Source organism: Pyrus communis, chromosome 10 (genome assembly GCF_041283825.1).
Source record: "Pyrus communis isolate YQ-2024b chromosome 10, ASM4128382v1, whole genome shotgun sequence".
NCBI classification, from domain to species: domain Eukaryota; kingdom Viridiplantae; phylum Streptophyta; class Magnoliopsida; order Rosales; family Rosaceae; genus Pyrus; species Pyrus communis.
Window position 1 is genome coordinate 29,957,708 of NC_142574.1, and position 27,084 is coordinate 29,984,791.

Here is a 27,084-nt window from a genome sequence, read left to right on the forward strand (position 1 = left end):
CCGGATCCCTTCCACCAAATACACCCAATCAATGAATTCGGGCTCTTAAAATTATATCCAACGACTAATGTTATTATAACTTTTAAAGGGTCTCCCTATTTTTAGCCGTTTGATCAAATTTCAAGGGTTCAGATTCATTGATTTGGTAGATTTGACGGAAGGGATCCGAAAAGGATCCCTTTCCATACTTTCCGACCAAAATAGAAAAGATAATTATGTTGGTTAGGGCATAACTGGTCACTACTACAATATACCTTAATCTGCATTTTGCAGAAAAGGGTGGGGGGTGCCATCTTTTTACTTGTCCCCCAATTGTTTAGGCATAATGACCCACATTTGACATGGCTTTTGCCCTAAGAAATTAACAAGAAATAATGGGCAATAAGACTCTTATGGAAATATCCAAACATGGGCAAATAAAGCAGTTGGGTAAATTTGCAGCAAAAGTGAAGAATGTCTTCAACATCATGTATGTTACTTTTGAATTTGGACCATGTTTTTCTCTCTCTTTTTTTTTTTTCTTTTTTTTCTCTTCCAAGTTACCAAGTGAGTGAGTGGTAAAGGTAAAGCTTGCCAAAGTTGAATGTATAAAGCCCACAAGTGCAGGTTGCTAAAATACCCACCCAATTTAGATTTGGGAGATGAGGAAGGATTGCCCTAAAAAAGAAAAGTTCCTATGAGTACACTTTAGTTTTTGAAAGTTGGGTATTTTATATTACCCACATTTTACTTGCTTTTGGACAGTTTAACAAATGCTTTTGTTGTGCAGGAGAAAATGACCCCAAGAAACATAGGGAGGAGAAGATAAAACCCAAAACTTCCCCAAATTACAAGAAAATTGCCTTGAATGCCACGGTTGTTAGGATTCAAAGTCAATAATGTACTGATATGTAATAAAATTGAAGCATATGACAATGCGTAATAGAAGAAATTATTGAGTGCAGCCATCGAATCCCACCCTTGTATTTTGGCCCTAACCACCACCGCACCTTGATCTAAGTCCTGAAGAGTCTTTGGCTGTACAACCACAGGTTTAAGAGTCTAAACCGAAGAACTGCTTGTGTAATAAACCAAACACACAACCATTTATCATTCACCATCTTCTAAATTATAAAACTAGAATGATAAATTAGCAACCCAATGACTTCAAAAGCGATACGAAAAAAAAGAGAAGACAACCCAAATAGGGGGTTTGCTTTCACAAAAGAGGAGTGGCGAAAAGGAAGTGTTTATTTTTGGTTTTGTCAAAATCTTCATTAAAATAAGAGAAGCATTTAGGAGACTTCTTAAAAGTGAGACTCTTCATGAACTTTCTAACACTTTATATTTTTGGCACAATATTAATATGTTAGTATAATAATTAATGTTAAACTGTAAAATATTAGAATATCCCTAAAAAAATTGGGTTAGGATTTCTCTTAAAATAAATTAAATATGGGAGGAAGGAGAGAATGAAGATTCAGTAAGGAAGAGGAAGGGGGGGGGATACGAGTGAGATTTGATGGAGTAGAAGGGGACAGAATAGACATCCGCCCGGAAATACAGGGGATGCCGTACAACACCTCCACTTTTCAGTCCATGATATTTTATTAAATTTCGAACCGATTAAACCAAAAAAACCTCACACACACACTCTCTCTCTCTCTCTCTCTCTCTCTCTCTCTCTCGCTGTCTTTCTGCCACACACCACACCCAGCAGTTGCAGCTTTGCAGCAGCAGCAGCAGTGCTGCAGCTCAGCCTGCAGACAGAGAAAGAAATTTAATCTTTTTTTATTTAAAAACAAAGGGATTCAATTCAACACCAACAAAAGTACCGTATTAATTATCTTATCTGATTTTTTGCGTATTAATTTCTGTTTTGTTTTTCTCTACTCCAAATTATAAAAGCTTTGAACTTTGATTTGATGCCCAAAAGCCCATCCACAAGAAAATTAAATAAAAATTAAAAATTAAGCAGTAAAGAGAGAAGTGCTTTTCTGAGCTTTCTTTTAGCAAAATGCCATCAAACCCATCTCTCAAAATGCAGAAATGAAACCTCCTATGCTCTCTCTTTTCTCATCTCCATATTATAAACAAGCACAAGCATAAGCAGAAGCAAAAATCCAAGTGCTTTTCTCCTTCTTCTTCTTCTTCTTCCTCTTCCGCTTGTTGGGTACGTGCAGTTTCTGTTTATTTACACATGGCTGGTCTAATCGATCTGAACAGTGCGACGGAGGACGAGGAAACGCCGTCGCCCGTCTCGTCGTCTTCGGCCTCCTCTGTCTCCGATGCTTTGGGTTCGTCGGCGTCGGTGTGCTTGGAGCTCTGGCACGCCTGCGCGGGCCCATTGATTTCGCTGCCGAAGAAAGGGACTCTGGTGGTGTATCTGCCGCAGGGCCACCTGGAGCAAGTATCGGATTTTCCGACCTCGGCTTATGATCTCCCGCCCCACCTCTTCTGTCGGGTTGTTGATGTCAAGCTTCATGTCAGTCTTCTCTCTCTCTCGACAATGCTTTTGGGGTTTTGGATTTCTGATGAAACTTGATAGCTTTTGGGGTTTTTGCTATCTGGGTTCTCAATTTCTTTAGGTTTTTTTGGTCGCAGGCTGAGTCTGGCACTGACGATGTCTTCGCTCAGGTTTCACTTGTTCCTGAAAGTGAGGTGGGTTTATTTGTACAGGTTTTTATTTTCTGTTTGGTTCCTGAGAAAATGCTGACATTCCGTAGAACCGAAACAATTAAAAACCCAATCTATAGAACTTCACTTTCTTTCTTTCCCGCTTTGGCATTTTTAAAGATTATATGTTTAGCATGTCGGTCTCCTTACTAATAGTCATTTTATGAATTTATGAATTAATTACTTATATAATTTGTACAATTTGATTTCGGGGTCGATGTTTTAATATTTTTTTACTTTTCCCGGTGATTGTGTGATGTTTTTATCTATTAAACAGGGAGGTGAATTCACTAATGCTTTAATCTGTGTAGGAAATTGAGCACGGATTGCGGGAAGGGGAAACCGATGCAGATGGCGAGGAGGATATTGAGGCAATGGGGAAGTCAACCACACCCCACATGTTCTGCAAAACCCTTACTGCTTCCGATACTAGCACTCACGGAGGGTTCTCTGTGCCTCGTCGTGCTGCCGAGGATTGCTTTCCTCCCTTGGTATTCCTAGTTCATATTTTTCCCCAACATTTAGTTCAGCTTCAGCATAATTTTTATGAGACCGAATCATTAGTCCAATCAAGTACATGTTAGTATTTTGTTTTTGAGGTGAATCGATTGTTCTTGTAGGATTACACTCAACAAAGGCCTTCACAAGAGCTTGTAGCAAAGGATCTGCATGGCCTGGAGTGGAGGTTCCGACATATCTATAGGGGTAATGCAAAAAATATGATCCCTTTTTGTGCTTCATTAGTTGGGGGTTTATCTTTCCACGAAACGGTAGCAATCTTATTAGAGTGTAATGAATTTTGTAAATTGGATGCTTTGGATTCAATGTTTTTCTGTTTCTTATTCCTTTTTCCAATTGGTTTGAGTAGGGCAGCCACGGAGGCATTTGCTCACCACTGGGTGGAGTGCTTTTGTGAACAAGAAGAAGCTCGTCTCTGGAGATGCAGTGCTGTTTCTTAGGTATATAAAGCCTTCGACTAAAGATATTTTGGATGCCTTTATTTATAATTCTCATCCAGTATTTATAATAGGGGTGACGATGGAGAACTGAGGCTAGGAATTAGAAGGGCAGCCCAGGTTAAAAGTTCTACTTCTTGTCCAACTCTTTGTAGCCAGCAATTGAACTATAGCACTGTCACCGATGTGGTGAATGCTGTATCCACAAAGAATGCTTTTAATGTGTACTACAATCCAAGGTAATTTGGCTTTCGTCATTTATCATATTTCTAACGTAATCTTGAAAGTCGCCGTGCTTTTGAGACTTTAGACCTTTCTTTCCTTCTGCATCTTTTTTCCTTATAATCTTCCATGATCTTGTAGGGCCAGCTCTTCTGAATTCATAATACCTTCCCGTAAGTTTTTGAGGAGCCTTGATCATTGCTTTTCTGCTGGAATGAGGTTCAAAATGCGTTTTGAAACTGAAGATGCAGCAGAGCGAAGGTTTGGCATTCTTACTTTTGAAATAGTTGTAGTTATGCTCAGAATTTTGATTAAATTTTTCGTGTTGGCAGATACACTGGGTTGATAACAGGGATTGGTGCATTGGATCCTATAAGATGGCCTGGTTCAAAATGGAAATGCCTAGTTGTACGTATTTTCTGTATATATCTTTTTTTTTTTTTTTTTTCACTTTTTTGTTTGTGCATATGCTTTTATCTGCTTGAGAAGGGCCGGGTGGTGAATGCAAATGTTATATCTAGCCTATGCAGTATCCACTTCAGGCACTAAACCAAAAGTTATCCTTAGGGGACCATAAATTCTGTATTTATCTTTTTTATGGGACACTTTTCGTATTTGTTTTTCTACTTTGAGATTCCAAAAACCATTTCATGAACAAAACTGTGATAAGCTTTTTTTGAACAATAGTTGAAGTGTGAGAGTGCAAAAGGTAACAAAACAAAGTGGCTAGCTTCATCATGTTCTAACTAGGATGAATTGTGTACACTTATTTTCATATATCATGTGAAATGTCACGATTTGGTAGAGTTTCTGGCTAAATTTAGACTGGAAGAATAAGTTTTCTCTTGTAGTAGCGACAAAGTTTATCTTAATTGTTTATGAAGCCACCCTGCTCGTAGTCCTTTGGAGTAGACACTCAGGGTCTATGAGCAATAATGTCTTGATAGTGAGTTATTTTTCACTGACGTGAAAGTCGTTTACCTAAATATCATAAGCAATGTTTCCTCTATTCTATAGCATGACTTCTAGTTTAATTCGTTCTTGTCATTGGCTCTAGATATATAGGTTTTGAACATTTATGTGCTCTTACAGGTCAGGTGGGATGATATAGACACAAGTAAGCATGGCAGGGTTTCCCCATGGGAAATTGAGCCATCCGGTTCTGTTTCTAGTTCCCATAGCCTAATGGGAACTGGTTTGAAGAGGTCCAGGATTGGTTTGTCTGCAACAAAACCAGAATTTCCAGTTCCTAGTATGTCCTGCAATCGTAGCGTGACAATTCATCATAAAATTGATCTCTGCAACTTAATTGATTTATTTGAGTGTTTCCTTTTCAGATGGGAATGGAGCATCAGACTTTGGGGAATCTTTAAGGTTCCAGAAGGTCTTGCAAGGTCAAGAAATTTCGGGGTTTGATACTCCTTTCAGTGGTCTAGGTGTTCAGAATCCGCATCCATCTGAAGCAAGGAGAGTCTTCCACGGTTCCGGTGGTTCTGGGATTGCTGCTGGAAGTAATGGTCTCAGACAGTCACTTGTGGATTCTGAAATTGCCTCAAAAGGCATAGGCTTTGGTGAATCACTCCGATTCCATAAGGTCTTGCAAGGTCAAGAAATATTTCCAAGCTCACCATATGGAAGAGCTCCCACTTCTAATAAAGCTCATGAATATGGTGGACCTGGAGTCTATGATGGTTTTCAGGTGCCCGGCTTTAGAAATGGATGGTCCACCATGATGCAGAGCAATAATACACATGTGCACCCATCTGCCGCATCTGTGCAAGTTTCATCACCATCGTCTGTGTTAATGTTCCAGCAAGCAATCAACCCAGTTATGGAATTCAATTCGGTATACAATGGTCATAACCAAGAGGAACATACAGTTATAAATCGAACTCCATATGTCTCTGAATATGACGGTGGAAGGCAAACATCATCCTCATTTGGTGAACGTAACTTCAGCAGGGAAGATCATGGAGGCACGCATTCTTACAGTATTTCAAATGATCCAGTTATAAGTCGATCAACATTTAGTGGCAGTCAGGATTCAGTTTCACCAACCAAAGGTAGCTGTAGACTCTTTGGTTTCTCATTGTCTGAGGACAAATGTGTCCCAGATCAAGCCCCTACTGCTGGAGTGCGGTTTCATTCAAAGCCTCCTTTGATGACTTCAGCAGTTGGAATTACCTGTACTAAAGTAAGCAACCTCTTTGCTGCATGAAATACAATTTTCAATTGTTAGAATTGGGGGATATTTAATCTTGTATAAGATGCACGCGAATGATTATCTGATTTGCGAGAGGGGGTGGTATGTGTAGGATTGGGCTTTTGACTGGCGCGGAGAAAGGATGGAAAGCTGTTTGCAAGGATAGTGATCATTCTGTGCTTGTTGCAGATGATCCACGGCAGTAACTAGTAAGTGCTCAACCGTCTATCTTTCTGTTTTTGATCTGTTTGCCACCTAGCATCGGAATCTACATGCATTCTTCGTTGCCCGTCTCTTGGCAAAACTTCCATATCGTATGGCTTGAAGTGCGCTTGTAAACCTTACCTATGGAACTCATTGTGGCCAAATATGTCGTCGCAGTACATCCTTCAAAAGTCGTACAAGTAACCCGATTAACATGAAGAAGATGCTTGTGGTTCGGTTGTTTATTTGTTTGAACTTCGTTTTTTGCAGGCAATGTTACCGTAATGTCAATAGTTATGCTTTGTACTGAAGAAGAAAACGTTCGACGCTCGGGTTTTCCTCGGGTTTATGTGTGTGCTGTCGTTTGTGTAACTTAATTTTTGAGGCAAAAATTGTAACTAAGCGCTTCAAGTGGCTTTGATTTGTATTGTTAATTCAGCTTTGAGGACAAAAGTTTGTAGAATCTAAACTAATATTGCTTCACCCTCATGATAGTCCTGTTGAAAGAGGGCCTATCTGAACTAAGGCAAATTCTATCTACCCGATTGTAATATTTAATTAAATTATTGCCCCTACGTGATGTTTGTTCTGTCCAAAAGTGACCTGCTATTTTCTTAAATTAATTTATCGTTTATAGTTATGATTATATTTAAAACAATTAACAAATTTGGTGATGTAGTTATTGTTGGAGAATGTACAATTCTAAAATTTTGAATTATTATTGGGTTTAGACTGTTTAATTAGTTGTTTGGGCGTACTCAGCCGACCTTTTTTACTCTCTTTACGTACCAGATGTACAATAATTTTTGTTTTTTAAACAAATAATTTCATTTTGCTTTTTGGATAATTGTTAAAGGGGACGGATTCGTTGCACAATATTTTTTCTACGTAGTTTTTGTAGGGCTTAATCCTTAATATGTTTTAACGATTTGAACTATTTATCTTTTAGAATATTATTCAAAGAATGTGTGATTGCTCTTGTCAAATTTTGACCAAATCTTATAAGGGATTGGCAAACTTTTCAAGAGAAATGTTATGGAGACTTAAAAATGGGACTCTCCATGAACTTTGTCATCTTTTATTTTTTACACAATATTTTATAACATTGAAATGAAAATTAACGTTAAAGCTGACAGAAAGTACTCAAAAAATTTCACTTTAAAAAAACCAATTTGAATTTCTCAACGTTTCAATTCAGTTTTATTATTCCTTGCAGCACAATTCGCAAAATTTTGCACGGTGTGCGATTGTTTGGAACATGTCCTGTCATATAAATTGAAAGTCTTAAATTATTGAATTAATGGAATATTATATTTTGAGCAGCCTTTGTTTCAGCAATTTTCTTGGAACACGTTCACCACAAAAAAAAAAAAAAAAAAGCAAAAAAAAAAGGTTTATTGGACACAGTTTAAGATCCTCCCCTTTGATTCTCTTATTTATTTAAAGGGGAAACTTGAAATTGGTCCAATTTTATAGCCCAATATTAGGATTAGTCCAATTTTTAGTTATTTTTGACTTAGCTCCAATGATTAGGATTCCATGTCAGCAATTTTTCTGATTAGGTTGATTTTTTTGCACTGTTATTACTATTTTACCCTCTTATAGATTTGGCACGTTCTCCATATATTACCCACGTTTTAAATTTTTATCAGAATTCAAATTCATTATTTAGTAGTCTTTCATCTTTCTCCCAGATTTCTTGATAACAATTTTTTAATTTGAATTTCTTATCAATCTATTTTTAAGGAAGGCTTAAACTTATCTAGTAGACAATGAATTCGGATGGATTGGAGTCCCATCATTTTATTGAATTGAAACACTTAAATGAAACAAAAACTCAAACTTCGCATAACTTCTTTATCCTAGTCTTCCTTTTCCCAGCTACCATCTCCCTCATTTATGAATCTACAAAGGACATGTGCTCTCATATTCTTCATCGCCTCTGCCGAAAAGACACCTTCGACTAATTCTCCATCAGCTTTTTGTTGTGCAATATACATCACAGCAACTCCACAGTCATAACTGTTTAACAAAAAAAAAAAAGGGTATGAACTTAAATATTACATTCTATCACCATGAAACCAACAAATAGGCACAATACTTGTTTCACAGGTATACCTATAGATTTGATTGTTCTACAATACCTGTTCTACAGGTATACCTATAGAACACAATACCTGTTTTACAGGTAAACCAAATCGATGGGTAGGATAAACATACCTCCAACTCATGGATCTTCATAATTTCCATCTTTGCATACAATTCCGACAAATTCCACTTAACAACCTTAAGTGAGATGTGCTCTATAGGTATACTTCAGGGGGAAAACAGGTATCAAAGAAAACTGATCCAATGCATACTTCGAAAAATTTTAAAGTACCTGTTCTCCAAGTATACCGGGAGGCTAGAACCAGATCTTCGCCTATTCTGTTTTCATCATATACTGGGAGAAATTTTATAGCTTTCATAGCTTCATATGGATTTAGGAGATTTGTTTCAAGGTTTCCGCTGGATACGGACGCAAACCAATTTGAAAGATGGGAGGATAAGGTTTTTGAATAAACAGAGAGACAAATCTGCAAGAGACCTGATAAAGGGCTCTAATGGCACTTGTTGTAATTTTGTTGGTAAATTATGTGCATTTTAATTGCTGACATGGATGATTGTTGTACTTACTAGCCCCCACTTATGCTTATGTAATATAAATGGATTCCATTCAAAACAGGCTTATAAAATTGGACCCATATCAAAAGACCCCTTATTTAAAGAATGTAATTCAACTCAGTCGTCAGCATTCTCAAGAAGTCATAACCTTAAGTGCAACCGTGTACAAACAAATGAATGTTATTTGAACTACAAACTTTTTATTTAAAAAGAGTTAGTTTTTGGCCGTCAATTTTGATTATAAATACGTACTGATTAGTGTGGCATTGATCATATGATATTGACATATTGCATATGCAATGATGCAAATTAATTTCAATAATTTGCTACAGTGATGTATAGAGAGTCAAGGATTCATGTGTCCTTGAAAATCATTTTTTGTGGTCCAAAAAACAAGAAACCGTGTCTAATAATATACCATGAAAATCACAAACACGTGCTTAAAGTATTAAACATCAAAAAGCAGGTGTAAAAGCTAAGAAACTCCGACGCCTGTTCATTCACCAACAACTCGGATTTTAAGTCCTTAATCTCCTAATTAACATTCCCACGTAAGAAAAACCAGGAAAATACCCTTCTGGATTTACTAATATTCTTCATGTCTCATAAAGTGCAATCCTTCCATGCAATTTTTAGTTATTTCCACATGTGATGGAGCATGCATTGTCTTTTTATACAACCGCTAGCGGCATATATAAACACATCTGGAAGAGAACGAGAGGTGTGCTGCCTGTGATGGGTTGGACTGTACGCATTTCCCATTCCCTTGAGTTTGTCTTTATATATGTGAACACGTCATGAGAACAGTAAACGACCGAGGAAGAGTCAGACATGGCGAACCTCATGCAGAAAAAGCCCCTATTTTATGACCAACTTAGCATCTTCTCTGAACTCCACTGGGTCCCATGAGCCAGGAGGTCTATATGTTATCCTTCTTTTACATTTAGCTAGTTTAATAAGCATACATTAGGTTTTCAGAGAGACAGAGAGCGAAGAGAGAGAGCGATGGCTGGAGACAACGAAGCTGCAAGCACACTTGAAGCTACGCCAACATGGGCTGTAGCCACCGTTGTCTTTGTGTTGATAGTGGTCTCCACAATTATAGAGTATTTGCTTCATCTTTCACACAAGGTTCGTACAGTTATATATCCATATCTGTGTGTGTGTGTGTGTGTATCTATGGGTTGAATTCGAAGTTATAAACTTCGTATATATCTGCATTTTAACTTGCATTGATTAAGAAAGCAGTTTCTGTAGCTCATGTGGTTAAGAACATTTACTTCCGAGGTTTTTTCGTTTGAATTTCCCCTCCCGGATCACTTGTATCAACTTTTAACTTTGTTGCATGCAAGGCTGATATCGATTAATCAGCTGGACTTTTAACATGGGGGAAATGATGATCGGTATCGAACATTTTTGCAGTATTTTCATAGGTTGAAAAGGAAGGCTCTCATTCAGGCTCTTGATAAGATCAAATCAGGTTAGAATCCATAACATTCATATTCATGAGAAAATAGAAATCATAATTAATTTGGATAGTTTGGTTTCTGAAACTGTCTCTCTCTGTATATTATGTAGAATTGATGCTGCTAGGGTTCATATCGTTGCTACTAACCGTTGGTCAAAAGCCAATTGCAAATATCTGCATCTCTAAAAGCTTGGGTGATTCTTTTCTTCCTTGCAAGAGCTCCACCCACAGTGATGCCGAAGAGGAAACCAAATGCTCTAACCAGGTATATATCTACTTATTTACAATTAATTAAACCAATCTTAATTAGAACTGATTAATGCATGTTTAATGGTTAATTACTATATCTGTATTTCAGAATTAATGATGGGACTAATGGTTGATGAACAATACTGAACAGGGAAAAGTTTCTTTGATGTCCAGGGAGGGCGCGAATGAACTCCAATACTTAATTTTTGTGCTTGCTGCGTTCCACATTTCGTTTTGTGTCCTCACCTTCGCTCTTGGTATGGCCAAGGTACGTAATTCCATTCACTAATGTACATGTTTAACGCATGGGGAGTGAAAGGTAAAAGACGGAGATTGAGAGAGATGTGAAAAAAATGTACATAAGTGAGAGAGATGTGAAACGATATGGTCATCAAATTCTTCCAGTTTTACTATTTCAGAAATTTCCGGTACTTTCCTTGTTCCATAACATAATAGTCAAAGTACTATGTATAATTGTATATGATTTGATAGATGCATCGGAGTTTCTTTGTCTGCTTTTGAAATCTTGGGGACTTGGAAGCATTTTCCTTTCCCTTTTCTTTCTTTTTGTGTTTTCAACAATGGCGACGTTGGACCCGAGTTTGACTATGGTGGCTTTGTTAAATACTTTTGTTGTTCCAGATGAAAAGGTGGGAGCTTTGGGAGGCAGAAACCAGAACATTGGAGTATCAATTTACTCACGGTATGAATTTTTTTTTTTTTTTTGTCGAAAAAAAAAAAGAAAAAAAGAAACTCTCACCATATGATTTGAGATGATCAAATAATTTTAAAGGAAATATTTGATATGATTGAAAATTCACAGAAAATATAGAAAAATGATCAATTTGAGTTGTCCCTCCAACAATTTTTAACATCAACGAGAAACACTTTACAGATAAAAATTTAAAAAAAAAAAACCATCAGCAGTCACCAATCAAATGTCAATGCCGTGTGCAATAAGCGTTAAACAATGCCTTCATCAAAATAATGTCTTAAGTATTTTTTATTATAAAATGGAATTCTTATGGGTTTTTTATGTCTTAAGTATTTTTTTATTATAAAATGGAATTCTTATGTCTTAAATATTTTTTATTATAAAATGGAATTCTTATGTGTTTAATTGTTTAAAAATGATTTTTTTTTTTTAATTTTTATAATTGAAATGATGTCAATGGTAGTCAACAACGGCCAACAGCGTGCCTAAATCATATTTTAATTGGCTGCGGCTGAGACGCGTCGCAATTGGTATTTTGTAACGACTGAGTTTTTAAACCATTTATCGTCACTAATTATGTGTTAGTCCAAATAATAATGTAGATCCACGAAGGTTTCAGCTCGCACATCAAACATCATTTGGGAAGCGGCATTTGAGATGTTGGAGTGATCACGGATTCCTCCGTTGGCCGGTAAAAACTCAATCAAAACTAATTAACCACCACCATTTTCTGTTAAAAGTTAAAACCAATAGGAAGCTTGATGTGTCTTTTTCCATCTGCAGGTCAGCTTTCTGAGACAATTCTTTAATTCTGTATCAAGAGTGGATTACTTCACTCTCAGACATGGATTCATAACGGTATTAGAAAATTCCAATCCAATTTAATAAGAGAAATTCTAAGGAGAATATAGGTTTATCTATGGATTCTCTGACACCTCACAATTTAACGCTAATTTTTGTGTCAATATTATAAAATATTGTGCTAAAAATATGAGGTGGCAGAAAGTTTATGAAGCGTCTTGCATTTAACGGTTTGATAGAGTCTCCTTAGCATTTCTCTTTAAATAAATCAAAACATGCATGGTCAAATTTAATGATTTCTTTTGCTTCTTTACTTCTAGGCACATTTTGCAGAAGGAAGCCGTTTTGACTTCCAGAAATATATAAGACGAAATTTGGAGAAGGACTTTGGTGTGGTTATGGGATCAAGGTAAACATAATTAAGATGGCTCTTCATGAACATAACCACTTGACGTTAACTCTTTCGCATAACAATTTCCAGTTGTATATCTCCTTATGGTTATCTCTTCATCATTTGAAGGTGCTTCTCTAAAAAATATCGATGCTTAAAAGTGCTTTTGTTAAAAGCACATAGACATTTTAATAAAAGAAGCACTTAAAGTAGGATATGCTTCTTCTAGAAATCACTTAAAGTGTTTTTTGTATTCTGAAAGCACTTCTAACTTTTTATGTCAAATATTATCAGAAGCATTTTTGACGATTTGAAAGCACTATTAATTATTTTAAGAACAGTTTTGAAAGCACTATTAATTATTTTAAAAACAGTTTCAAACTGCATCAGTCTTCGCATGACTAAGGAGCATAGAACATATTACAAGGCACATACTCCCCTCCAACCGAGAATTGGGATAATCATAATTGATCCATTTTTATTCTTTTTTTGCAGCTGGTGGATTTGGCTGTTCTCAGTATCTGTTGTCATATTCTTCACTGCAGATGGTAACATGACCCGAATCCATTTAATTAATCAAATAGGTCTGGTTAATTATCGAGTTTGATTTGGCTAACTCAACCATTTGCTGTCATCTGCAGGTTTTTACAATTATCTGTGGGTTCCCTTTATTCCGTTAGTGGTAAGAACATCAACATACTTAAAACCATTTATGCCTTATTAACACACTAATTGTGATTAGAGATATAAGATCTCTGAATTTGATATGCTTTTGTTCTTTTTTCTGCAGATGCTCTTGCTGGTGGGAACAAAGCTTCAGGAGATCATAACTAAAATGTGCCTAGACAGCCATGATAAATCTCATGTTGTTAGAGGAGCTTTGCTTGTGAAGCCCAGTGACCACTTTTTCTGGTTCAACTGGCCCCAGTTGCTTCTCCATCTTTTGCACTTCATTCTGTTTCAGGTGATTCTTTAATTAGTAATATGTTAACTTTTAAGTTCAGTGTAATGGAAATAAGCAAACAAGATCATCTATATTCCATATAGTCGCCGGTAGAAAACACTACTTGCGCGACTAAACGTTAGGCAACGGAGCACTTTCTGTCGCCTAAGCGTCCTTCATATGACAAACTAAGGCAATTGTCGCGCAAAATCCACAACAAACCTAGTCCGTACTAAGCACTTTCCGTTGCCCAGTCCGGCTATAAAACAGAAGTTTGTTTTTATAACATTGATTGTAAGTCGAAATCACAGTCGCCAACAAAACGTAGCAACATTTTATCGAAAAAATATGACAATGCCAATGTATGTTTGTTCTTTATTAAAGAACGTCAAGCACAAAATTTTTTTGATGATCTATAATCATCTTCTAACTACTTGTCATTTTTTCTGGGTGTTTCAGAATTCCTTTCAGTTGGCATTCTTCACATGGACTTGGGTAAGTAAATATTTTAACCTAATATGTTGTTTCAATTTTGCAAATGGGATAATTCCCTTTACGAATTGCATAACTAATTGTTAATTTCTATAAAATAAAACAGTACAAATTTGGGCTTACATCATGCTTCCACCATGAAACTGAGGATATTGTCATAAGGCTGGCCATGGGTGTAATGGTACAAATCCTATGCGGCTATGTCACTCTGCCTCTCTATGCTTTGGTCACGCAGATGGGTACATCAATGAGAAAAGGCGTGTTTACTGCAAATGTGATGATAGGGCTGAAAAAATGGAGAGCCAGGGCCAGGAAAAACCTAGCTCTTCGGAACCCGGCACGATTGTCGTTGGATGCTTCGCTTGAAACGTCACTATCAGTAAACACTTCACCTTCTTTCAGTGCTCATGAGGCTTCATTCTCCACCGTAGAGTTTGGTCGTCCGTCTGACGATGCAGAATATGTAGCACTTGAAATACTGGAGGCCCAAAAAGCACAAGAAAAACAGGCAGCTGAGGGACAGCGAAATAATGGTTCATTAGATCAATGGATCTGACTTGAGGAGTAGTAGAAAATCTCCAAGATGATCAATATCTATTTGGCCATTGGAGAAGACCAGTTTGTTTGTTTAGCTTTGGCCATGATGGGGTTGTTTGTACAGTTAAAATTGCCCCCATCATCTTGTGTTTATGTTCATAAATCAAATTAGAGCTTAGGAAATGTGGTTCGATTTTGCTGCCAATGAAGTTAATTTACTTACTTTTTCGACCAAAAGAAAAAACAAGGCACTTATATATTTCTCCTATGATTGCTTAAAAGCTACCAGCCAAAGAAGCATAAAAGCATTTTTAGGCTTTCAGTCCCTCTTGATCTTAGTGTATGCCTTGTTGAAGTGTTCTAAATGGATGGTCCGAGAGTGAACGGGGCCAACTTTGGTGGTGCTTGTAGAGATGTGCGCACCAAGAGTACGAACTACGCGCCAACTTTGGTCGTATCCACGCATTCGACCGACACCATTCAGTTCGACAGTAATTTGTCGGTTGAAGTAAGATGGGATCCATTGGGGTTGAAAGAGTGGCATCATTTTCCGTTGTCAAGAAGCCGGTAGTAACCGAATATTTAGAGGAAGCCAACCGTGCACCCCATCTATTTCGCTATGAGCCGAGTTCGGTATCAACTTATTCGGCAGCATCGATACGTTTGCCGTGGATAGCTTCGAATTTGAAATTTTTGCACAAGTCAACTTGAATTCAAGGCCTGGATTTCAAGATTTAATTAGTTAGTTCTTCCGGTTCGACAGTACACGACGGACTCCATATCCGGTTTGGCGTTGATTGAAACTGATTCTCAGAGTTTCGGTGAAGTTGTATCGGCCCGCCATGTCATCGTGCTTCATAAAACTCGGTGGTGTGCTCGCCCAAGTTCTGTTGGTTTCTACAGAACTCGGTGCCAAAGAGAAAAATCTTCAGCAGTGACTCAAGGGAGGGTGTGAAATGTCCGTAATAGCAGTGCATCTCGGTTTGAGTCTCAACCCAGTGGCATCAATTATTGTTAGCCGAGCTCGGTGGTATCGACCCATTCGACCAATGCCATGTCGAGTTTGACATTGATTGGATTTCTTTTATGTTTCAAGGGGTTCGGTGAAACTGAGAGGGGTTCGGTGCGGTGTTTCATATTTGATTGAACTTGGTTAAATCCCAAGTTCTGATCGTCTGCCATGTCCATAAGTGCTGCCATGGAATTGTTCAATGGGCCAAATTTTTCGGCGGTAGAAATGCATGCAAATTCAACATTATACATGCATGGCTCAGTTGGAAGGACTATCAAAGATGCATGGTGGCAGAACACATTCAGTTGAGTTTCGATGTGGGGTTTAATATTGTTTGGATCCAAAATTACATCATCGGCCGGTGCAATCAAGGTCGTTGAGTAAGTATAGTTCTTGACCATCAGATTGAAGAGTGAAGATCATTTTGTTATTATTGAAGGATAATATTTTGATTTTTATCATAATTATCTTTTAATGATAATTAAGATGAAATATGTATCTCCAAGCTAGAAACACGGTTGCACAATTAAAGTTGATTTTGGATGTTTGGCGTGTGAATTTGTGGGTGGGATCAGTTTGGTTGACTGACAGATTCAAGTGGTATGCTGCAAATTGATTATTATCCATTTAAAGTATGGTGATAAAACAAATGAATTTGGAATTCACTTAGACGGTAGAAGGTTATTAAGCATGCATGGATAAAAAATTATAAAGTGATGATGGAATAAAGTGCACCCTCGAATATCCTTGGCGGGATGCCAATAATCTAGTCGGACAAATTGCATCAGGTTGGAACTCGTGGGCTTTGAAAGGATGGAAAAGATGGGATCAAGTTTGAACTTTTTGATAGTGCATGATTGCACCTGGTCGGATTTGGTGGAAAGATGAATCAATTGTCGTGATGCTTCGGTTTGAAATGCATGGCTAAGAGATAAACTTGCATGCTAATTATTTGCATGCCTTGGTTCCAACACGTGGAGATCATCAAATACTTGGATAATGATAGACAAAATAAGCAGAAAATGAGATAATGGTGGAGCTAGATTTTAAATTGGTTGGATAATTGCATGATAACTCCATGCATTTAGTTGAGTCTGATCCATGCCAAAAATATCATGCAATATTCAAGGATCAAGTCAGCACGTCCCTATAATACAGAGGCAGTGGTAATGAGAAGGATCTCTCTCCAATTCAACACACAAACTGCCATGTGTAAACTCTCACTCTACGCGAAACCTTTCAACCTTGAGATTTTTTTTTTTTCCGCCAACACATCTTCAGTTCGGATAAATAGACTGTGAAGGCAACCAGTGACATCTTCAGTTTGGATTAACAACATTGTTGCCGTAGAATCAGCCGACTGTGGAGCACCTTCAGTTTGGATAAACAGCACTGCGTTGAGGCTGACTGGTTACTTATCCAAGTTTCGGTCAAGAAGGATTTTCGAGTCCTTATTAGCAGATGTCATCTCATTAGCTTTCTCGGCGAAGTGAGGTGTTACAGATTACTGGGCTCAGCATATTAAACGACGAGTTGTTTTATGATTAGATATTTATGAGTTAGTTTTAGAGTTCGGCATTCTGACGATCGAACCACATTCACCATCAAGACATACATATCTTTCGATTACTTGTATTCGTATAGTTTGGTGCCGGTTCGGCGTGCTTATACTCTTACGAATATAATCACGTGACCGAACCCGGAGCCAACAATCTGTGAACTTCGCAAGACTAGCAGCCTTGTCTTTAGGCTTTAGAACCTGAAGGCCGAGATGTGTTTCTTCCTCAGCCGCAGTCACAAGATCAAGAAGTCAGCAACGCGCTCAATGCTACATCCACATATTTTACTCATCGGCCGAGCTCGACCGTCGAATTGGCACACCCCGCACATAACCGATGGACGTAGTTAGCTTATTGATTACTCGATTTACGCGCCACGTAGGCTTAGAAGCTTTTAGGGTCAACAAATATATATATATATATATATTTGGCTTGCTTCAGGATGCCACTACCGAGAAGTGAACAGAACATTCATGATTGGTGGCAGGCCGAGTTACCAAGAATTAGGTTTTTCTCGGCCCCTAAAGCAAGTTTTGAGTTTTTCGACCGACTGGTGTGGGGTTAAAATGATTGCAAGGTTTTTCTAGTAAAGTTGCTGAGCCTAGTATATAAGTGTTGCAGCCACAACGTTGGCAAAACAGAGATGTTATTGCCGAAGAAGAGTTTTCAGGATATGACAAAATTTTATTGGCTACGAACAATTAATTTCCTTAACCATTTGGCTTACGAGCCGAAGTTCAAGGAAACTTGGGGGCAATGTTTGGACTCGATTTCACACTATTAGCTTATGCAATGAAGGCTGTCGAGTGAACAACTCTCAATCGTTGGACGACAAAATAGTTAAGATAATTATTATTGAAGGATATATTATGGTTTTAAACATGATATTATCTTTTAATAATATATCAATTTATCTAGACTGAATATGATCAATATCCTGACGTTTGTTTAGAAATGAGTTTCTCTGCATGAGATAATATTAAATAAGAATGATTATATAATAACCAATGGTTAGGAGAAGAATTGCAATTCATTTGCAATTCTCTAGTCGGCTAGTCGGCACATGTATACACGTGGAGGACTGGGAGATGTGATCAAGTTGAATTTTTTCGTAATGCATGATTGCACCTGGACTGACTTGGTGGAAAGATCAATAGTTGATTGTTGTGATGCCTCGGTTGAAATGCATGGCTAGGAGCAGTGGCGAAGCTACATGCGGGTGAGGAGTGGCGGCCGTCACTCCCCTTGCCGAAAAACACGATTGGAGCTCGGGTTCAGTCGATCCCTTCGCCCATCCTATTGTCGAAAAACCATGGCATCAGTGGGCTGCCCATTGCAGAAGAGGTAGCTCATGTGCGAGGAAGAAGAAAAGAAAAAAAAATGTGTGTTTTAAAAGAAAAACATTAGACCGAACGACGTCGTATTCTCCATTCCTCTTAAATGAAACGTTGCATTTTACTTTTTCTTCTTTCTTTTGTTGTTGTTCTTCATTTTTCCTTTTTTTTTGTTTTTTTTTTCCGCTTCTATCTTTTCTTCTATTTGACTTGGTCCCTTTGTTTTTTGTTAATGGTTTGTCTTGGTTTTGGTTGGATCTTTTAATCGGTCCCTAATTAATTGTTTTGGACGTGATATTAAGACTTTCAATACTTAAAATTACCTTAATGTTGATTTTTCTTTTATCACAAACGGTAATTTCTACAATAAAAAGGTGGGTGAGTGAATTAAGCCTCATATTCATACTCAAATATGTATATCTTTTTCTAGTCATCACTACTTTTAACGAATTTCTGATGTGACTTTGAGGACTTGTTTCATAATGTCTAAAAAATTTGCGAGGAAAATGATATTAATGTTCCTAACATAGAGGATTTGCATTTCACACCCGGAAAATCAAGGCCTAAAACTCCAAGACTCACAAACTTACATTACTATCGTGTGAATCTCTATTTTCAAGTCCTTGGTATGCAACTAAAAGAATTGAATGGTTGCTTTAATGAGGTAAACACCGAGTTACCAGTTGCAACCACTTAAGTAAAGAGAGCGTTTTTTGCTATGAATATTGTGAAAGCATCACTGTGTAACAAAATGAGAGATCAACAGTTTAGTGGTAGCAAAGTTGTTTACATTAAGAGAGATGTTTTTGCTATTGTTTACTATCTAAAAAGATTTGGTTGTCTACATTTTTATAGAACCTTACCTTTTTAAATTTCGCCCCTCATCCCGACAATTCCTGGCTTCGCCACTGACTAGGAGATAAACTTGCATGCTAATTATTTGCATGCCTTGGTTCCAGCACGTGGAGGTCATCAAATACTTGGACTAGGAAACATAGTTTTAGGAGGGATGCAAAACATAGGTCCTCTAATAAAGCACGTGGCATTAAGGGAAGGATATGCATGGTACAATACCATCAAATATCGAAATTGTTTCCTAGGGCCGTTGTCACGAATGCATGTGGTCTACATCAGGGATTTGGGATTTTGATGTCGCATATTAGGTGGAGGAGGTGGTAAAATCCCGATTGAACTCTACAAAGTTACTAGGTCGTGCTAAGCAAGAACTGAAAGCTATAAGTACAAGTCTCTCTATAAAGAAAGACCCTCATCTAATTCAAAACACAAATTACCCTGCGCAAAACTTCTCAACAACCTTGAGATTTTATCCTTCTCCCTTTTCTTCCCGCCAACATATCTTCAGTTTGGATAAATAACACTGTAAATGTAACCGGTGACATCTTCAGTTTGGATAGATAGCACTAGCGCCGTAAAATCAGCCGATTGAGGAGCATCTTCAGTTTGGATAGACAACACTTCTTCAAGACTGACTGGTTATTTATCCAAATCTCAGTCAACAAGGATTTCCGAGTCCTTGTTGGTAGAGGTCATCTCATCAACTTTCTCGGCCAAGAAGTTACTACTTCAGCACATTGAAAGCCGAATTTGATATTGAACTTCGCATAACTAGCAGCCTTGTCTTCAGGCTCTAGAACTCGAAGGTCGAGACGTGTTTCTTCCTCAACCGCAATCGCAAGATCAAGAAGTCAGCAGCGCGCTTAACGCGACATCAGCATATTTTACGCCCCGGCCGAGCTCAGCCGTCGAGTTAACACGCCCCGCACATAACCGAAAGACATAGTTAACTCATTAGTTACTCGGCATGCGCGCCACGTAGGCGTGGTAGTTTTTAGGGTCAATAGTAGTATAATCCCTAAAGGTAAAGACTAAAATATTAAACAATATTGTTCATTTTATTGGAGTATTGTGATAGTTGATAAAAACTAAAAAGCTATCTCTACTTTTGGTTTTGCAACGGTTAAAAAAACAAAGGAAAGCTATGCATGACCACCGACATTCATGTGCGTGGGTTCAAAAAACAAGAAAAAGACCAAAAAGAAAAGTTGTACATCATTCCCACTCAAAATCAACAGTGAGCCCACTCTTTGAGTCTCCATTTATAGTCCTCACATTTGAAGATTTCTTTGACATATTTTGCGAGTCTCTATATATTGAGATACATTGATGACTTCTATTATGACCCATTAAAAACCTTTTGTACCTATATTTAAGAAGTATATAGTTGTAGATATTTCATTTAGGGTCCTAGTGTGGGATGCTCTAACAATATTTTCAACAGAGGACCAATCAGAAGATTTGCAAATTGCAACTCGTTTTATATCTGATCACAAATTAATAAGGAAGCGTAATGATGTTACCATCAAACCAAAAACTTTTTCCCTAGCATAAACTGGTAGGAAACGTGGAAGTAGTTATGTACCTGCATTTACGTCATTAGTTTTGCTTTGATAACGTTTAAAGGAGTATCGTGACGTGGTGCACATTGGACCGATATGCTAAAAAGACTTAAAGTAAGGAGCATTATACATTAAGCACATAGATTGTAGATGGACCACTCGACCGAAATAAAGGAAAAAGATTGTAGATGGACCACTCGACCCAATAAAAAAGGGCAAAAAAAAAATTGTAGATGGACCACGGAAATTACGAAACCAATGGGCCTCGGCATAAATTAACAAAGTGGTTCTTCCACAAAAATTAATTGAAGCTGATCCTTTGACCCAAAAAAAAAAAAAAAAAAAGAATAGTGTTATTCACACACACCTACTTCTCACATATTTTTATTAATTTTTAGTCATTGATCTTCTTTTATTTATTTGATCCAACGGTCAAAAATTGAAAAATGTGTGTGAAAAAGAAAAATAGGTATGTGAATAGAACAACCCAAAAAAACATCTCAATTTGTTCTAAATAGAAAAATAATTTATGCACATTTTTTTATCTTTTAGCACAATTATATAGGTTTGTTTTTGTCTATTAGTTCTTATTTTCTTTATTCGATCTGAACATTAGAAATTTATAGAGCTATGCATGAGAAGAACAAATGTTGGTGGAAATCATTTCTCTACTGTAACTTTAGTACCTTTTTATAGAATGTATTGGAGGGAGATGTAGATTGACTTAAGTCACACAATGGGTCGGCTATCATTAGATATTGAACTCGTCATCTACAAGAGTTAAAATCTGAAACTTTTCACTTACAATCAAAGAAAAAACCACTCAGGCTTTAAATTATAAAACAGTATAGATAAATTAATATCTAAAGACAAACTTTTCACTCACAATGACGATATATTCACTTTATAAACGTCATTCTCCATCCGGTGACGCAGCAAATGTTCTGATGTATGAGGCCAGTTTTCAGTGACATACTTGGTGATCCCATCTCTTGCGTAAGTCATTTTCTATTAAGTGGGTTGGTCTACGTAAACTTGGTGGTCCAAGTGCCACAAAGTCGTGTAGAATATGCATGGCATCGAATATCGGCTACTTTAGTTTAGAGTTTAATCGTCAAACTTTCCCGTGGGCTGTAGCTGGTTTACTCTCCTAGCCATATAACTTACATGAACCGTGGTTCGCTGCTAAAAGAAAGAACAAGTGCTTTTGAAAATCCAATTGCAAATAAGCATGTATCTAAACAATTAAAATTGAAAATTGCTGAAAGAAAAACAAGTGTTTCTAACACGTGTTTGAATAAGAAAAATTGAAAATTAAGATTGAAGACTTGTCTATTTGTGATTGGATTTCGGCAACACATGTTACTCTTCTTTAACAACGAAGCATGGTTGATCTAAATTCTTAATGTAATACATTTGGAACCTTGTTTTTAGTTGTTATTAGTTTGATGTAATGAAAACTATTACGTATGCTCGCATAAAAAAAACATTATATTAGAAAAACTGTTATAAATATTATAAAATAGTCTTTTAATAGTTAACGTGATATTTTAGTAAAAGAGTGTACGATGATTATTTTGTAATAATATTTTAATAATATTTGCAATTTGGCATGCCAAATATGTATCCGAATTAATCCCTATATATTTCTCCTACGATAAAAGATTTGGGTTTTGGATTAAACAATAAAACCCCCAACTTGTGGATTTTAGTTTTATTTTGAGTTTCATGTCTAGTGGACGGACAAACCAACTTTTCTTGACTTTTCAAAGTAAGCTCCAAATTATTTATTTTTATAATTCTATCTACTTGCTCATTTCCACGCAATAATCCAATTAGGTCTTTTCTTCTAGTTCATCGGGTAAACCTAACTTTCTTTTCTTCCAACAAGATAACAAACTACCCATCGTATTCACGCATATTCTTATGAATTAACATTTAGTTACAATAATGGTTACCATTAAACACATGTTTAAAGAAAAATGCTTGATTGTCACAACGAAAGTTTCACGTCCGTCCCAGTACGGCATTAATCATGTGATCATGAAGCTTCTTAATATAAACATTATGCATTTAAAATCATAACACTTGACTAATTCATGTAGCGGAATTCAGATATAAATTATAAAAGGAAAACTAATGAAAAAAGTTTGAAAACTTTGAGTTTTAACGACAATGACAAAATAAAGGATAAAGTGAATAGTAATATGGTTAACTTCTTAGTGTAAAAATATGATTTTTCGTTAAAATGAATAGTACTAAGAGCTTTTCGTTAAAATTATCATATAATTGTAATATTTTCGATGAAATATACACAAGATCATGCCGCACCAAGGATATTTACCTCAACAATAACATATTTTTTTATTGAAAAAAAAAAAATTATGCTCACGATCAGATCGAATCATCGATGATCGCATCACATGTGTGCTCAAAGACTCAAGATTACTTCAAACACGAACCCTTGTGTCTTTGACTGCTTCCTCGTGACGTGGGGAGAATTAAAAAAAATAGAAAAAATAATGAAACGAAAGCGACGACCACGTCACCCAGTCATCAGCAAACGTGCCAAAATCGAAAGTTTTTTCTAGAACTTATACAAATTGTAAGATATGTGTTTTAAAAACTTAATAACTTAAAAAATAAAATTTTTTAACACTTATATAAAAAGACGTGATGTACCATTTATGTTCGATCACAATAAAAAATTTCTCGCTAAAAACGACATGTTTTAGAATCAAGGTTTTTGGGATCAGATCAGCGTTATTTTATCTACGCCACGTGGCGCTGTGATGGCGACTGCTTTGGTAAGTGAGTGAGGTGTGCGGTGGCGTGTGACAACATGGGGTGTTGTCGTATTGCTACGTGTAGGCGGACGTACCGTCCGGGAGCGGCTTTTGTCGTGATATGAATGTTGGGATAATTTGGGATGAGCAAATAGTTGAGATTAGGAGATATAATAATGTCTTTCACTTTTATTTTCCGATTGCGTTGCATGTGGAAATGTTTTTAAGATAAAATAAGATGTTGTGTCTAATTTGGTAAAAATGACATGGGATCAAATATATTAATAGATAAAGTGTTACGTATTTATCCATGCATTTTGATTTCGAAATTTTCTGATTTTTTAATGATCTTTTGAAAGTTTTTTGTTTTTTTTTAAAACGATTGAAAATGTTTTTTGTGGAGATATTTTTAAAATCAATTCATAGTAAAATATAAGTAAATCTTGAAAAGACATTTGAATTACTTGTTGTAAGAAGCATATAACAAGTGCTTTTTGTATGAAGCATTTCAAATGCTTTTATAACTTAAAAACATTTTCTTTAAAAGCGATTTTAGTCGCCACTCAGTACTACGGTCTGATGGTATTCCTCTTCACTTGAAAGTAAGAGGTCTTAGGTTCAAATCTCATGGATGACGAATTCGATACCAAATTAGGTTGTCGATTATATGCTTTTGCCGAACTCCTCCTCCCCTTAGTGTAAAAATATCGATGTACTAAAAAAAAACGATTTTAATCATTTTAATAACACTTTTAGACGAAACCTAAATTATTGTTATAATTTCGAATTCTCATCACATAATAATAGTAAATATTTAAAAAACATGGTGAAAATTGATCATACCTTTCACCAACTTTACTTTTTTCTTTTTTTTTATTTTACTTCAAAAACTCTTCTCACCCAACTTAATATTGTGTAGAGTAGATTAGCATAAAGTCATAAACAACTAGAGTAACTTAAATGAGTTATTATTTCTTGCCAAAATAAATAATTGAAATTCAAATGTTCAGATTTTGTTAAAAAAAAAGGGTCACAATGATAATTTTGGTAGTACTAATAACTCTGAACTAAATGATGAAGTGTCATCTTATATCAAATATGTGCACGAAAATCATGTTAAATAAACACCATTTAATGAAGCAAAAGGGAAATAGGCGTGTATTCCTCGAAGTACTAGTCAATTATGTTAGGCATGTATCATGCTATACATACACTACATTTACTACATATGGCATGTGCATTACCTAGGACACAACAAGGAGCCTAATTCTTAAAATTTGAAATCGATAAAAGTAGTCATTGAATCTATCTATCGTTAATTATTTTGATATTTTCGTGAATTTTTTTATATTAAATAATGATTAAAATATTCTCAATTTAATAAACAGTTGACCAAAATAATTTGATAAAAATTAAAAGGTATTATTATCGTACACATAGCAATACGACAACAACTCATGTAAGTAATTGAGAGCGAATGGGTATGATTAGTAAGTACTTTACCACAACATGCACGCGAGCTATGAAAAAATAAACGTGAACAATTTAATTTCGTCACAAAAGTAGATGAGAGCAAAAGAGTGTGGCCAAGTACTTTCGGCCTGAAGTACTAACAAAGAAAGGCAAAAACAGGTGGGAAAATTAATGGCAACGTGTTACGTGTGCGGTGCATCATCTAATAGTGTCGAACAACGCGGGTGACGTAAGTAAACGTCATCAACAGCAACCTGTGACGTCGCACGGTGCGCAACTGCCGTTGACGTTAAAGTCTACGCTTCTCTCTCTTCTCTCTCTCTCAACAGTTTATAAAACCCCGGTCCTCAAACGCCACTTCTACACCGCCCCCCCCCCTCTGAAAATTCTCTCTCTCTCTCTCACTCTCTCACTCTCTCTCTCTCTCTCTCTCTCTCTCCCTCTCTCTCTCTCTAAAAGTTGAACTTTAATCGCAATATGCAATCAGAAACTATCCCACAGGGAACATGGATTCCGGGCACTCGGCCCGGGCACGCCGCACTGTCCTCACGTGACGTCCCAAGCGAGCAACATGTGGCGGCGGCCAGCGTACAAAAGCTAGTGTCAGAGAATGCCGTCACGGTTGTCGGGCGACGTGGCTGCTGCATGTGTCACGTCGTTAAACGGCTGCTCCTCGGCCACGGTGTCAACCCTACTGTTTTCGAGGTGGACGAGGACGACGAGACCGGCGTTGTCATTGAATTGCGGAAACTGACCGGAGAAGGCCAGGAGGACTGGCAGCAGTTTCCGGTGGTGTTTGTCGGCGGGAAGTTGTTTGGTGGTTTGGAGAGGGTTATGGCTACCCATATCACAGGTGAACTCGTGCCGGTATTAAAACAAGCTGGAGCTTTGTGGCTTTGAATTTTTAGTTGCTTTTTTTTCTTTCCTGGGTTTTTTTTGGGTTTGTGATTCTGCAATTTTCAATAATTTACTTAACTTACATATGATATATTTGGATTCAATAAAAAAGTTGGAGGAATACATTTCAGTAGGTACAGCTCCAAAATTGCTGATCATTTCTAAATTTATCTGTCTTTAATTCTGTTGATTTTTTTTTTTTTTTTTTTTTTTTTTTTTTATTTATGTGGAGATAATTAATTTAATAGTTCTTGTAATAATCGATGATATGATGTAAATTTTCAAATTTATGCTAATGACGGACAGCAGGCGAACATCCAATGGGACTGAGCTGGTTGGACATGTTTGTCTGAGATGAGACTAAATCTTCGTACTCATTTTGTTTGTGATCTCATTATTATTGATTAGTATGTGTTAAGTTTATAACAATGAAATTGAAAAGAATTAAGTTTATTAATACATGTTAATTAATGATACAAGTCACAAAAAGATCACACACAAAATAAGTGAATAAGATTTGAACTCGAGATGGTTATTTTCATTAGTTCATTCTATTATCAATTCATGCCTCCATTAATCAAACATTATGAAAAATTGCTCATGTTGACGTGGCTTGTTTCAGTTGCTTATGTAAATATTGGATCATAAGAAATCAAATCGGACATATTCCAAATTTTGAATACAAATGTGTATTAAAAATTGACAATCTCAATTAGCACGACTATTATTAGCACACCTAATATTAATAAACAATCAAAATAATCAATTAAGGTAAAAAGTCATAAAAAAAATACGAAAAAAGATTTGGTGCATAATGTCGTAAGAAAATGTCTCATTCTGTCAAATTAGTCTTCCGCATGGTGTAGTAATTTAAATAAAAAATATAGAAAGATTGGGGTGGTGGATTTTGGGTTCCACACGCTTAATACCTGGACCTTAACGAGCCAAACCGTAAAATATGGAAGTCAAATTGTCGGCCATAGAGGTCGACTCTTCATCTGACTCATATGAGATGAGCATGAAATTTGCATGAATTTGTCACGTTTTGTGGTGGTGGGAGTTTTCGTTCACTATGCTTGATATAAGATGACGAGGGATTTCTCAAT

General features: G+C 36.6%; 3 protein-coding genes across 3 annotated transcripts; all 3 read left to right on the plus strand.

Moving 5' to 3' along the window:
- The first annotated feature begins 1,598 nt into the window (after window positions 1-1,598).
- LOC137729412 (auxin response factor 3) lies at window positions 1,599-6,838 on the plus strand. Its single transcript, XM_068468357.2, has 12 exons — window positions 1,599-2,464; window positions 2,584-2,640; window positions 2,967-3,146; window positions 3,276-3,360; window positions 3,524-3,614; window positions 3,686-3,850; window positions 3,975-4,094; window positions 4,166-4,241; window positions 4,926-5,085; window positions 5,171-6,027; window positions 6,149-6,245; window positions 6,511-6,838. Exons 1-11 carry the CDS (start codon window positions 2,180-2,182, stop codon window positions 6,200-6,202), a joined length of 2,130 nt encoding a protein of 709 aa, XP_068324458.2. The 5' UTR covers window positions 1,599-2,179; the 3' UTR covers window positions 6,203-6,245; window positions 6,511-6,838.
- Window positions 6,839-9,391: 2,553 nt separating this feature from the next.
- On the plus strand, window positions 9,392-14,722 carry LOC137729413 (MLO-like protein 12). The gene is made up of 13 exons (XM_068468358.2): window positions 9,392-10,035; window positions 10,327-10,384; window positions 10,483-10,637; window positions 10,773-10,889; window positions 11,264-11,324; window positions 11,939-12,027; window positions 12,120-12,194; window positions 12,458-12,546; window positions 13,024-13,076; window positions 13,170-13,210; window positions 13,319-13,492; window positions 13,931-13,966; window positions 14,070-14,722. The coding sequence occupies exons 1-13, from the start codon at window positions 9,910-9,912 to the stop codon at window positions 14,517-14,519; spliced, it is 1,524 nt and encodes a 507-aa protein (XP_068324459.2). The 5' UTR covers window positions 9,392-9,909; the 3' UTR covers window positions 14,520-14,722.
- A 10,715-nt stretch (window positions 14,723-25,437) lies between these two features.
- On the plus strand, window positions 25,438-26,355 carry GRX480 (Thioredoxin superfamily protein). The gene has a single exon (XM_068468972.2). It carries the CDS (start codon window positions 25,559-25,561, stop codon window positions 25,979-25,981), a length of 423 nt encoding a protein of 140 aa, XP_068325073.2. The 5' UTR covers window positions 25,438-25,558; the 3' UTR covers window positions 25,982-26,355.
- Window positions 26,356-27,084: the final 729 nt, after the last annotated feature.

Coding starts and splice junctions, on each gene's coding strand:
- LOC137729412 (XM_068468357.2), top strand. CDS start 2,180: ATGGCTGGTCTAATCGATCTGAACAGTGCGACGGAGGACGAGGAAACG. Junction 2,465..2,583: donor TTGTTGATGTCAAGCTTCAT/GTCAGTCTTCTC, acceptor TTTTGGTCGCAG/GCTGAGTCTGGCACTGACGA. Junction 4,095..4,165: donor GAAGATGCAGCAGAGCGAAG/GTTTGGCATTCT, acceptor TCGTGTTGGCAG/ATACACTGGGTTGATAACAG.
- LOC137729413 (XM_068468358.2), top strand. CDS start 9,910: ATGGCTGGAGACAACGAAGCTGCAAGCACACTTGAAGCTACGCCAACA. Junction 13,077..13,169: donor CATATTCTTCACTGCAGATG/GTAACATGACCC, acceptor TGTCATCTGCAG/GTTTTTACAATTATCTGTGG. Junction 13,967..14,069: donor CATTCTTCACATGGACTTGG/GTAAGTAAATAT, acceptor AAAATAAAACAG/TACAAATTTGGGCTTACATC.
- GRX480 (XM_068468972.2), top strand. CDS start 25,559: ATGCAATCAGAAACTATCCCACAGGGAACATGGATTCCGGGCACTCGG.